The sequence below is a fragment of the Hippoglossus stenolepis genome, chromosome 9 (assembly GCF_022539355.2).
Source record: "Hippoglossus stenolepis isolate QCI-W04-F060 chromosome 9, HSTE1.2, whole genome shotgun sequence".
NCBI lineage: Eukaryota > Metazoa > Chordata > Actinopteri > Pleuronectiformes > Pleuronectidae > Hippoglossus > Hippoglossus stenolepis.
In genome coordinates, this window is record NC_061491.1 from 25,779,773 (window position 1) to 25,792,493 (window position 12,721).

A 12,721-nucleotide genomic window follows, 5' to 3' on the forward strand; every position below is an offset into this window, starting at 1 on the left:
GAAAAAAGGAAGAAAGTAAGTAATTCACATAAAACTAAGAATACGGTACAGCGGTGTTTACTGTACCTCTCTCTAACAGAACAGTCTTGTCTGCATACATTTGTGAGCAAGTGACCCGCATTGTGCCAACAATGAAAAGAATTCCCTCGAGCAGCAGAATTCACACAAGTCAAATCATGTTTTAATAGAAAGGGGAACTACTTCATTATCTCCTCACCACCCGTCACTGGAGGTATAGGTGGCGTGAAGGTATTTTTATCTTTGGCTGAACTATCCCTTTAAGAGGTTACAGTGACCAGAGTCGAACCAGTTCATCTTTGAGTCCAGGACCATTTTGGTCAAATCTTTAGGGGAATTCACTCGGGAGCGGACTGATTCATTTTCATGAGCGATACAGAGAGTCAATCAGTGAATCAATGTCACATACATCCTGTGACATGGCTCAGTCTCAGTCATCTACAATACTCACCCACACTATCAGGCACTATCTATTTCAGCAGAGACAATTTTCCCATTTGCTGACGTCAGTATCGATGCCAGTTGCGCAGTATTGCTTCAGCCCCCCCAACATCCACCTGTAGGCACCGTCATCACCCCCGGGGGAAGTGTCTAAACCATGTTGTTTCAGGGAAATCTTTCCTAAAACAAGTTTCTTGTACTTATGTCTCTCTTAGAAAAGACGTAATCTCAGTGTGACAAGGCATTATTGTAATTCCTTATTATCAGGCTCCAGCAATAAGTCGTTAAAAAGACTCTGCAGCACGTGTCCTGACAAGAACCAGGAACAGAGACCACATTTCTCTGTATTAGCTTCACTACACTGGTTATGTATTTCAGCAGCGTGTTGCATTTGTAGTTTGGCTTTTTGAAGCTAATGTAATTGATTCTTGCTGAACAGTGACACCCTGTGGTGTAGTGACGTTAGATAAGGATCATTAAAGCATAGTATAGATAGGTATTAAAAAAAGACATTTATTTGACATTACTATGTACACAATAGTTGAATTGATAAAATAATACAGATGTCCTGTGTGTGAGAAACCCTCACACTTGACCAGCTCATTTCTTTTACCAGGATAACACTTTTCTTTTTTCTCACTGATATTTGAACAGCGACAAACTGGTGAAGGCTAAACACCTTCATCACAGACGAGCTGGACGAGCACCTTGTCTTTAAGTGCTTCGTTCTGTCTGTAGATAAACATCGGTGCGTCATTAACAGATGGGCTGGTTCCCCCGTCCTCCTGCTCCCCGCTCGTGTCTTTGTCCTCCTCGGAGATCAGGTCATTGTAGGAGGCCACGCAGAGGTCGTGGTCCTGAAGGCCGGCGGGATATCGGAGCGAGGCTCTCTGGATTCGCACCGAGCGTCTCACCGGAGTGAAAAATCGAACCTCCTGGCCGTTGACCCGTGCTGGTTCTCTCTTCTGGCTTGGAGGGCCACTGAAGGAAAAGAAAAACTAAATCTGAATTTCCGCCTTATCCAGCCTCGTAAACAATTCTTCCATTAGTATGAGAATTCGTTCTGTGAATGAAATTTGACCCGGTGAGACTTCTGAAATAAAGAGATTAGGGAATGATTGTCTTTTAAGTAGACTTTAGTCCTTGCAAGGAAGGTCAGACAATCATGCAGCATGCAAAGAGCATCCTGCAGAGGGAATGACAAAGAAACAATTGCAGGCGTGTGCTTTTTATGCAGATGCAGTGAAGAGATACGTGTGTGAACTGAGTGAATAGTAAAATCCCAGGAGATACAGACACAGACTGAAGGCTTCTTCGATGTCTCGGTGGGGGGAGACCAGCACAGTCTCAGATTTGTGGCTCTAATGTCATTTTGGCAGTTGCACAAGCAGAGATATATTTAGTGTGGTGATATAATGGTAACATTTTCCATTACAGTTCCTACTGCTGTTTCTGAAATGTGCAACAACAGCTCAGTTGTACACTTCAGTGTATTGAAGTGTACTTGGACTTTTTGTGGCAAATGTCCTATCCAATAACATGGAGGAGGCCAGGTTTATAACCTATACTGCAGCGAGCCACCAGGAGGCTGTCCAGATGATGTGGCTTCACTTTTGGTGAGTCGTCATGTTGGCCATATATAAATATATATATATATATATATATATATATATATACAGACACTAATTATCATATTAATGTAATGATGACTAAACCTACCCAGGAGTCGCTGTAATCTTATACTTGACTACAGAGGAGTTCCCTTTCTCCCCAGAGATGAGGACTCTCACAGGTTTGGGGGTCATCATTGGGTTGTCGCTGCTCTCAGGAGAACTCTCGGCTGATGGGAGTTGGTCCTGCTTTGGTTCAGACGCTTTGAAAAATATGAAATTCTTTGTTAGACTCATTTTTAAAAGGTGCACACACAAACAATATTATCATTTCATGAAGTTCATCTGGAAGGTACCAATTCTGTGTGTTTGTCTCCCCAGTCACATTTGACATGATATATATTATATACACCCAGTTAAAACCATAGCCTGTATATAAAGATAGACGATACATCTTCACTTCCTTCCACTGTACACAAATGAAGCTAAATCTTTCCGGTGCCACCATCTTGTGCTTTTGATATCATTTGGAGCCGGAGTCTGTGCAGGAGTGATCATGGTGCGCTGCAGCTGATAAACCACGGACCGACCACGAGTCTGTCTCAGGCGTGAATCATTCATTTTCAGTGTGTTATATATAAATCTAATATTATATCTAATATAAATATATTGGAGCTCTGGTCGTTTATGTAATGTGCTGCTTGTCAGCCTGTGGTGATGCTGGTTGCAGCTTGCTTTCTGAAACTGTGAAAGTGAGCTGCCGATATTGAGCCACAGCAAATAAACGCCTGCTGCTGGCCTGAGTCCACAGAACCATGAAGCTCCTTTTAATGAAACATAATCCCAAACTGGTGAAGCAATCCTCACTGCCAGTGACGCATTACTAAAAGTTAACATAACAGTGGTGACAAACAAGAGCTCCAGGCCAACTACCTTGGATCTCATCATTTTTCTTCAGAATCTCGAACACCACAGCCCGCAGCTCGTCAATGGGCTGGAACAAAACACACACTGAAACTTAACAGGAGCACAGAGAGAGAATCTGTCATTTTGGACAAAAACTCGACATAAACAACGGAGTATGCTGGAGAATTATTTACTGCACTGTGGTCAAATAACAACAGATTTGTGAAATACTTCTAGGCTGAACTGGCACATGATATTACTTATCACAAAAAACAGCAGAATCATTATTTTCTGATGTTTGATTCTGTATTGTTGTGTCCAACAGTAACCTGCCTGTTCACGTGCAATAGCTGCCAACAATAGACAGCAAAGGGACGCCATTATGATAAGTTTGGTTTGTCTATCAGAGCTGAACAGCAGCTTCCACTGCCGCCCCGGCCGGTCACTGCTGATTGAGCTATCAGGCGAGCTGCTCGTCAAGTGCAGCAGCAGCAGCACTACATCGAATGATCGTGTTTCTTTGACATTTATGGTTACAAAGCAAAAGTCAGAATATGTATAGAACTAACACTCATAATAATCATAATCATCAGTAGCTCATGAAAACCCCCCGGCCCTAAAAGGACACAGACATTTTGAAACATTGCCACCTCTAAATCAAATAGGACTACGCCCATACTTTGATAAATGGGAGTACGAGTTAATATTGTTGTAGAGAAAATTAAAACAAAGAATAGATGAAATGTCACGACAAGGAAAATATGCTCCATTAATACCGGGGGAAATTAAAATGAAAGGAATTAGCAAGGCACACCACAAATTGCAAAAAGTGAATATGTACCGTACTTATAAAGAAAGAAATAAAAGATCATGAATACAACAACAAAATAGAAAATAAGTACTTTTTAGATTTTAAAAAGGATTTTCTGTTCGTCGTTTGGACACATACGTGTGCACTTGACGGTCCGGCCAAGACGTCGAAGAAGGATGAATGATGCCTGATTTATAATGCTTCAAAAATCGTATCAGTAAAGGTTTTATGGATTTGTTAGAGCTGTTACACCTGAGACCAACAGTAACCTTTATGGGCCCCTGTAAGAACTGTTGAACACTCTCATGTGAGACGCCTCTACAGTCGAACATCATGGGTGTTTTACCTCCAACACAACACGAACAGCCTCTTCAAACACGGGCAGGACGTCCAGGTTGCCTTCCTGCTCCATCAGACGGACCTGACAGATCCAGTATTTGGCAAACTTCTGTGACACCGTGGGCAGCCGTGACAGAACCTCCTTCACGTGGTCCGGAGGGCAGCCCTGGAGGCACAAGGCAGGCTCACGTCAGAGGAAAATGACTGGAGTTTAATGTGTGTCAGAAAGCAGCTTCTGTTGACACGCAACCCATGAAACCTTGGTCCAGGCATGTTCGCACCAAATCAAGTCGTTAATCAAGATCCAGTGAGGGATAACATCAGATTAAGAAGATGCGTAAACCAAATATGCCACATCACATACCTCCCGGAGCAGTTTAATACAGTCTGCCAGGGACCTGTCGACAGCACAGATGAGGGAGTTGGCATCATCCTCCTCCTTCATGGCGGTCCAGAAAGGCTGGGGCACTGCCACCGTGCGCCTCACCTGAGGTTTCACCGGCATCGGCGGGCGCTTGTAGGATATGCCCTTAGTTTGCCGCCATTCCTGCAGTTTTCTCCTTGAGAAGAAATAACACAGTCGTTTTTTTACTTAACTGGGCAGCACAGCAGAGAGACACACTTTAAACGAGGGGAGATGGGAGGTGGGAAAACATTAGTCAAAGAACACAATGGGCTTAAAACATACAACATTTTATGCGACTTTATATTTAAGACCGACCAACCCGCCACACTGATGCAGCTGGTAATAAATACAAATATTAAATTTCACCTCTACAGCAGGAAAGAGCCAAACCTCCAGGTCAAATTCGACCCCATTGTCGACTACAGTGGAAATGTAACGATTCACTGGTTCTACATCATGGTTTCATGTTCTACATTCACTTGCACGGTTCTACTTACATTCTTTCTTCTTGGGCAGCTGTCAGTTTCTTTACCTCGGTCTGGGGAAGGACCCTGACTGACAGCTTTGGCGTCTTTGTGCCTGTGGTCAGGCCTGTACGGCGGATGGAGGTGGCAGGCTGTGACGCTCTCCGTGACATCACTGGTGCCCCCGTTTGGTTAATACCAGCTTGTGGTGGAGGGGCATTCGATGAACTGTGTCCCTTCTTGCTCTGTGTCTCTTTACTTGTCTTGGTTTTCCCTCCCAGCTCGACCACATCCCCTCGCCTTACCCCTTTGTCCGCTCGGAAACTGCTTCTGCTCGCTGGCCCCGAGGATGTTTGGGTGGACACTTTGCATGTTTGTCCATTTCTCGCCCCTCCAGCATCAGATTTCTGCTGCGTTAACCTGTCTGCGGGCTTTCCTGCTGATTTGTCAGTTTTTGTCGTCCCTTCTCTCCTCACTGGCTGCACAGGTGCTGCTTTGCTTTTAAAGGTGGGCAATGACTTTAGTTCACTGGATAACTGACCCCTACGAGACGACAGAGACTGTTTATCCAAAAGTGGTTTTGCATTAGACTTGTCCTGAGGTGGAATTTTACACCCAGTTATTGTTGCAGAAGAAACTGTTGTTTTCTTATTAACGTGGTTGTTAAGGGCAGTAGCAGTAAGTGTTTTCTTCAGAAAGGTCACAGACTTCTGGGGACCTGATGCGTACGTGCCGGAGCGTACCTTGTCAGCCACAGAAACAGTAGTAGTGGTGGCATTAGCCGGTGTGGCAGAGGCGTGGGATGAAAGTGACTTTCTGGGCTGTGTCGCTGCAGTGATGAGGCCAGTTCTTGTTTTGACAAGGGGGCAGAGGCTCATCCTGGCACTGATTGTTTTCATTGGGACCGAAGAGGCATTTGAGCCACTGTCCAATTTGCTGTGGGAGGCAGAACTTGAAGACCCTCTGCCTGAAGAATGCATTCCTGTGGCTGGCTGCCTCTTGACGTTGATGGCTGCATTCAGGCGAAACTTGGCGGACATGCTGGTGATCGTTGGTATGAGCCCTGGGTTTCGGTCACGTCCTGAGCCACTGGTTGAAGATTGAAATTTGGCATTCTGCTGTGCAGTCAGGATGCTGCCTTTTACATTCACTTTGTTAGTGACACCAAATGGCCGTCTGCTGGGATGTGTTGTGGCTTGAGCAGCCACAGCTGGAACTTTTTTGACTACATATTTACACGTGTCAACTGAAGCTTTGTTCTCTTTTCCATCAACAACCTATGAAGACAAAAAAAAAGAAAATAGTAACTCTGTGTTCCAGAGCTGTGCACAATAGTTTGCCTATCAGCGAATACTATACAGGTGACACAAAGGCCTGGTTCACACGTGGTTTTAACAGCGGTCGTCAGTTTACATGTGGTATTAAAATGTCTCCTGTGACCTTCTGGGATCTCATGACACTTCCCTGCTCTACATGCAAATACACACAAATGTCATTTGAGACGAAAAGGTTGTTTTGACCTAGTCTGAGTGTACAGATGTGTCCGATGACGATACTTGTGTGCGTGACTGTGTGAGCCACATACTGTACGTCCAAGACCACCTCTGAATGTGGAGCGATCAGATCTCAGGACACATTATGACGAGTACTTAGTGCTGACCACTTGTGATTGGATAACCCAGGACGAATTTTAATACCATGTCTGAACATGAGGGTCAAAGTTATTCTGACGTATAAACCAACTCAGTCCCAAATATGATGATATCGATACAATTCTCATAAAAAAATGTTTTTTTCACTCTCTGGCCCGGGGGCAAATATTTCTTAGCATCGTGGTTCTTTATTGGAATGGAAAAGAATCTTACCTCTGCAAACATGCATACACAAGTATGCACTGTCTCTCACACACACCTACCTTTGCTGCAGCCATCACTGACTTCTTGACCTGACAGTCAACCCGTAGGTAGGGCCTGAGGGTACAGAAAGCTGTCAAGTTAGTTGAGCGTAAAAGAAACACACATTCCAACGCAGGTTTATCTTTTACGAGTTAGAGGAAAAGTGCTTCTTACTTAGGGTTGGGCAACTTCATCCGTCCTTTTGCTGCCAAATATTCCATCAACTTCTGCTTACGTAAGTCTGAGGTGAACGATTACACAAGAGTCACATCATAAATTTTCCAGGATTCTAAGCTGTAAATTCAATTTGTCTGAAATGCAATGATTTATGCTTTAAGGCTCAGTGTGTGGAATTCAGTGACATCTAGTGGTGAAGCAGCATGTTGCAGCTGAATACCCCTCACCATAAAAACATCAAAAAGGGTGTTTAGTTTGTCCAGTCTGGGCTACTCTGAAAAACATGGCGGCCTCCGTAGAGAGGAACCACTCTGATGTAAATATAAAGTATGAAACACACGAGTGAAAACATCACAAGGATTATTTTACATTCAATTTCTGCCAATAGATCCCCTTCACCTAAATCTGACACGCTGAACCTTTTAATAGCCAGCCACACGTTGGACCGCTGGATGAATGTGTACGTGACATACGATATGCTCACAGACTAGTGTCAATGCAGAACTCTGTGATATTAAAAGTGTAGGTTAAATAAATCTATGAACTACGGAACAAAACAGAGAAGATGAATGCAACTGTATCAGCAGCATGTCAGTCTGACACTTTACTTTCACCAGCCTGTTCAGGATAAGATCTCAGGATGATGCAAGTGGCACATGAGGTGGCTGAATCCCTGCGGAGATGAGTTCACAGGACCTTACTGCCACCTGGCTGAAGGGTGCTGTAATTTCTTTGCATAATGACTCATTTAAAAGTTTTTAATGTAGAAAATAACAATTGAAACAATAAATTATGAAAACAGTTTTCATTTACAGTCCAAATGCACATAACTGATTAGCCTTTACTTTCACCCTTTACACCATGGGGAGCCTATAGCTTATCTTTCAGTGTGTACGAAAATTATCTCAGATTATGAACTTATTTCAGGCATCAATTAGCTTTAGATGATATCGATTTTAGCTATAAACCAACACTATCTTCAGCGTTTAATACCACACAACCAAGGAGCAAAAATCTAATCCTGAAACTCAAAAGAAGTAATAACGTGACATATACATTTATCATGATAATTATCAATATGGACAGAAGTAAAAACAACTCATTTAAATATTAAACAACATATTAATTTATTTTGCCATATTACCCAGCCCTATAATAACGTCAAAGAAAAGGCCTGCAACATAATATAGATGGCTCTCTGTCCATCTATCACCATTACTGCCAATGCTTATCTTTATTATTGATTGTCCAATGATTTTATATTTATTATACCTCTAGTTATATATTTCAGGTTTTATTCTTGCACAGATTTCCCTTTTTATTTTGTAAATACACCTACATCTGCTGTACCATAATCCACAGGCTGCGTCAGTCTAATGCAAAACTTTGCATAGCTTCAGTTATTTATCTTTACATCTGTAGATCTGCAGATTAAGTGCACTTATTCTTTTTTTTATCATTATCATGCTCTTGTGTTTGACTGTTACATGCTAATCTTTATCTGGTTTATTATATCTCTGGTTGTGTATTTGAAGACTTGTTATTGTTCTCATGCTCTTGTGTTTGACTGTTTGTTCCATACGTTGTTCCACTGTGTACATGTACATCCTCTATACCTGGTACTACCTCATATTTACATATACATTAGTGTGGGATGAGTTGACGTCCTGCGCTAATTCCCTGCTGACGTGCAGCTCAATGTTTGCCGCCGTGAGAAGTTCTCGAGATGTAATCGATGTGAAATGAAACTGAAAACCCTCCGATGGCTTCTGATGCGAGCAGGAAACCATGTTTGTAGCATTTCCCCGTGAGGGAGCAGCTGGAGTTAGCGACAGCATGCTAACACGTAGCTAGCTCTCGTGCTACATAACGAGCTCGCTGACCTTTTCTGGAAAGCAGCGACGCGGTTTCTCCTTCTTCCATTTCTTCAGCTTCTTCTCCTTCGGCCTGGGACGAAAAACCGCCGTTAAAATCCTCCGCTGACTTTTTATTTTGAAGTTAATCTTATTGTTCTCGCTGAACTAACCGAGCGCGTGCATCCGGGTTTGAAATTGCCGCGTCGTCAACGCCTCCTCGTCTCTGATTGGACGATTCGAAATTTCAAACTTTAAAGAAATAGTGCGCATGCGCTAACCCCCTGTGCTGATTGGTGCAGAGAATGTAAACAAAAGAGGGGTTTTCTTTCTCTTTATTAAAGAAAACTATGAAAATAACCCAATTTATCTTTTTGATTGCTGCTAAACTTACATTTATGATTTAAACATTTTACAACAAAAGGGTTAAAAAGTTTATGATTTAAAAATATTTATCTTCTGTGTTGGACAAATTGAAATACCACATATCTATCTATGTATCTATCTATCTATCTATCTATCTTATCTATGTATCTATCTATCTATCTATCTATCTATCTATCTATCTATCTATCTATCTATCTATCTATCTATCTATCTATCTATCTATCTATCTATCTATCTATCCATCTATCTATCTGTTTACACCACTCTAAATAATATTTCTAACATTTCCACACCCACACTTATCAATGGCTGATTTATATGCATTTGGCCAAATTTACTGTTTAAATGTTCTTTTCTATTTTTTGAGTTAATTAAATATAAAGTAAATGTGCCTGAACCTCTCAAGGCCTATTTTAATGTCTGTTTGTTGTATTTACCAATTTGGTTGTAAATTCACTTGCAATCAATTGCTGGATATTTGGGTCATTATGTGCATCAGTGGTCATTTGTAGTATCTGTGTTTACTGGAAGGATAAGAGTTTATTGTTCTAGTGTCTTTATAAATGATGTTTGAGACGTGTCATGGGACAAATCCGGAGAATATTCAACACAAAATGTAATCATCTGAAAGGGTTTATTAAATATTTGCTGCACATAATTAAAACAATTGTTAGTAAGCAGATTCCCAAATAAAATTAATGTTAAATACACAGATAAATAGATAAATAAATAAAATAACTGTGTGTCATGAAAACACACAGGGTACTCATCAGAGAGCACAACAACGCCACCTTGTGGTGAAACTTGACTATGTCAATACACTAAGCATGTCACTCTCTGTACTTGGTACATACAGTAACTAGACACTCAGTAAAAGTCTTTCCAGCAGACAGTGGTAGGGCTTCTGTTGAAATTACATCTTACTTGTAATTATTATTATTATTTGAATCAAAATAGCTGCAGATTGAGGCTCAAAAGTGAAAAGATGCTGATCCACGTTCCGCTCTGGCAGGTTTTAACTCTGACGCTGGATGTTGAAGGTCTGGTAGCTCTGGGTGCTCTCCTGACACATCATGACTGGTCTGTTTTCGTACTCTGATGTGCTGATGTACCAGTCGGGGAAGCGGGCCGACATGAGGGTGCTGATGTTCACCCCACTGTCCCGCTTGTAGAACAGAAATCGCACCATCTCACTTTCCCTGGTGATGGTCTTCAGGCTGGTTTTGTCCTCCACTGGCTGAGGAGCGAGAGGACACATGTCAGAAGGTTCGAGCATCACACTGGACAGTGTTACTGGCTCACGTCAGATGTAAATGGGATCTATAAATGTGTGACGTCACTTTCAGATGTCTTACCTCCAGATGCAGGGTGGGCACTCCATCCTCATGGTGGCACGACAGGTAGAGGTCTGTGTCTTTAATGCACAGAGCCACAGGCCTGGCTTCGATGGTGGGTGAAGGGTGCACGTAGGTCGACATGTTGAGAAGAACTGAGGAGAGAGCAGAGGATGTGTGGTCATTACGACGAACATCAGCCTCACAACAACAACAACAACGACAACAAACATGTCATCTCTTGATTATAAATCGTCCACCAGGAGCCAGAGGTTTTGTGAGCGTCACCTTTGCGGTTGTCGCTGCCGCCCTGCAGCATCACGGCGTGGAGCTCCATGCTGTTTTGGACCAGAAGGAAGTTCCTCTTCTGGCTGTCGCTGATGTTGCACGGGTACACGCCCGTCCTGCTGAATTGATCTGGTGGAGACGAGCTTCTCTCAAACACAATGTGCTCTGGGGGGGGAAGAGAGGCACGATTAGATTACCTGCCACGTTGTTGTTATGATTTTTTTTTATGCAGCACTTGGACAGTTCACGCCTCGTTGCTAGATCTGGGCCACAAGTAAGCCGTAGAAATACCGCATGTCAACCCAAGGTGGCCCGGGTGTGTTCTGTGCTATTTGGGCCACAGTCACATTTACCACATGGGCCAGTTTAGGTTCACATCCAGATGACACCTTCACCTAGAGCACCGCCTGTTTGCCAAAAAGGGCCCAGATTTGTTTTGGGATATTTGAGCCACATTTGCTATTTTACAAGGGAGCAAGTATAGGCTTGAATCCATTTTGTATGAGGACCCAGAAGTTCTGCATCAAAGCCTGAAGTGGCCCACATCTGTATCTGCCACTAAAACCATACATACTAATAAGAAATGGCAGAGATCTGAGATAAAAAAACAACAACATCTGTGTGTGGCCTTAAATCAGAGTTTTAAGTTTTACTGCTCAGTTTGAAAATCTCTTAGCGAAGCTGCTCCCAAATAGACACGTTCATCCGACCCTGCGAGGCCCCTGAGATCACTGGGGATTTCATTTGTATTGTTTTTCTCCATCAAAATTACTTTTTTATACAGATTTATCCTTTTTATTTCCTTTACCCCTTTAATTCTACTGTTTTCAATCTCTTTTGTTTTGCCTGTGAAAATTGTTCTTTTCAGATTTTTAATAGTTTTCTTTGTCGTCTTGTCTCTGTGTTGTTCTTTAAAGTCCCTGAACAGAACCTTGAATCTACACGTCTGTGTGTGAAACAGGTTTTATGAATAAAACTGCCGACAGAAAATGATGATCTCATTTATCAATTACTCACTTTACCAACTGGTCCCCGTTTTTTTTTGTTTTGTACAGTTTCACTCAGCTGTTTAGGAACTTTTAATGCTGATCATTTCAAACATGCTGTGATAAAAGGGGAACCAGGGTCCAGGGAGTTCTTCTTTTACAATAATATTAAATAAAGAGAAGTATTTTCTGTGTGACCTTACCTTCCACGATGCTGTCCATCATGATGTTGAGCAGGCTTTCATCTCTGAAGCTGGTGCTCAGCACCGCCTCCGACACGCCGTCCTTCAGCCGCTCCATGGCGATGATGAGGTTGACCACGCGCCTCATGGTCATTGGATGATGGGAGATCTCCAAGTCCAGTCCCTGTGGCATCTTGGGGCCCCACATCTGGCTCACGTTGCATTGCATCTTGGATTCCATCTTTTTTTAAGATCTACGGGCAGAGAGAAATGTTCCAGTGACACTAAATCAAGAAACCTTCTATACTTAAACATATATATATATATACAGAATGCATATTTCAGATGTTAAGAACCACTAAGCAAAGAAAGAACCAAGTAATAAACTGCTCCAGACGAAGACTGACAGAAGGAATTATGAGAAGAGGATTGGATTTACCTGTATTGGTCAGAGGAGAGGAGGTGTGCTTTGCTCAGCTTGTCAATGATGATCTGTCTGCCTGTACCAACCTGTAGACTTTTATACAAACTCAGCCACAACAGGACGGGAATTTTCCCTTAATGACAGGAAGTGGGACGCGCCAAACTCACTGTGGTGATGAAATTCTGGACACGCTGCTGCTG

The 12,721-nt window shown here is 42.5% G+C and overlaps 2 protein-coding genes across 3 annotated transcripts; both read right to left on the reverse strand.

The window, feature by feature from the left end:
* Nucleotides 1–952: 952 nt before the first annotated feature.
* ckap2l (cytoskeleton associated protein 2-like) lies at nt 953–9,159 on the reverse strand. Of its 2 annotated transcripts, XM_035166672.2 has the most exons (9): nt 8,951–9,159; nt 7,065–7,131; nt 6,911–6,965; nt 5,029–6,272; nt 4,490–4,685; nt 4,133–4,291; nt 3,003–3,063; nt 2,179–2,332; nt 953–1,440 (listed from the first exon to the last, which is right to left on the reverse strand). In XM_035166672.2, the coding sequence occupies exons 1-9, from the start codon at nt 8,988–8,990 to the stop codon at nt 1,131–1,133; spliced, it is 2,286 nt and encodes a 761-aa protein (XP_035022563.2). In that variant the 5' UTR covers nt 8,991–9,159; the 3' UTR covers nt 953–1,130. The 2 variants fall into 2 exon arrangements, 1 of the variants encoding a protein (XP_035022563.2); XR_004697569.2 differs by lacking the exon at nt 3,003–3,063 and having other exon boundaries at nt 1,302–1,440.
* A 765-nt stretch (nt 9,160–9,924) lies between these two features.
* On the reverse strand, nt 9,925–12,706 carry LOC118115136 (interleukin-1 beta). Its single transcript, XM_035166123.2, has 5 exons — nt 12,537–12,706; nt 12,119–12,351; nt 10,930–11,094; nt 10,663–10,796; nt 9,925–10,544 (listed from the first exon to the last, which is right to left on the reverse strand). The coding sequence occupies exons 2-5, from the start codon at nt 12,336–12,338 to the stop codon at nt 10,323–10,325; spliced, it is 741 nt and encodes a 246-aa protein (XP_035022014.1). The 5' UTR covers nt 12,339–12,351; nt 12,537–12,706; the 3' UTR covers nt 9,925–10,322.
* Between the last annotated feature and the right edge of the window lie 15 nt (nt 12,707–12,721).

What these genes read in the sequence shown, in the direction of transcription:
- ckap2l (XM_035166672.2), bottom strand. Translation starts at nt 8,990, where the DNA reads ATGGAAGAAGGAGAAACCGCGTCGCTGCTTTCCAGAAAAG. An exon ending in GTATTAAACTGCTCCGGGAG is followed by an intron (nt 4,292 to 4,489) that starts GTATGTGATGTG and finishes TTGTGCCTCCAG; the next exon opens with GGCTGCCCTCCGGACCACGT. An exon ending in GAAAAATGATGAGATCCAAG is followed by an intron (nt 2,333 to 3,002) that starts GTAGTTGGCCTG and finishes TATTTTTCAAAG; the next exon opens with CGTCTGAACCAAAGCAGGAC.
- LOC118115136 (XM_035166123.2), bottom strand. Translation starts at nt 12,338, where the DNA reads ATGGAATCCAAGATGCAATGCAACGTGAGCCAGATGTGGGGCCCCAAG. An exon ending in GATGGACAGCATCGTGGAAG is followed by an intron (nt 11,095 to 12,118) that starts GTAAGGTCACAC and finishes TTCCCCCCCCAG; the next exon opens with AGCACATTGTGTTTGAGAGA. An exon ending in CGGCAGCGACAACCGCAAAG is followed by an intron (nt 10,797 to 10,929) that starts GTGACGCTCACA and finishes CTCTCTCCTCAG; the next exon opens with TTCTTCTCAACATGTCGACC.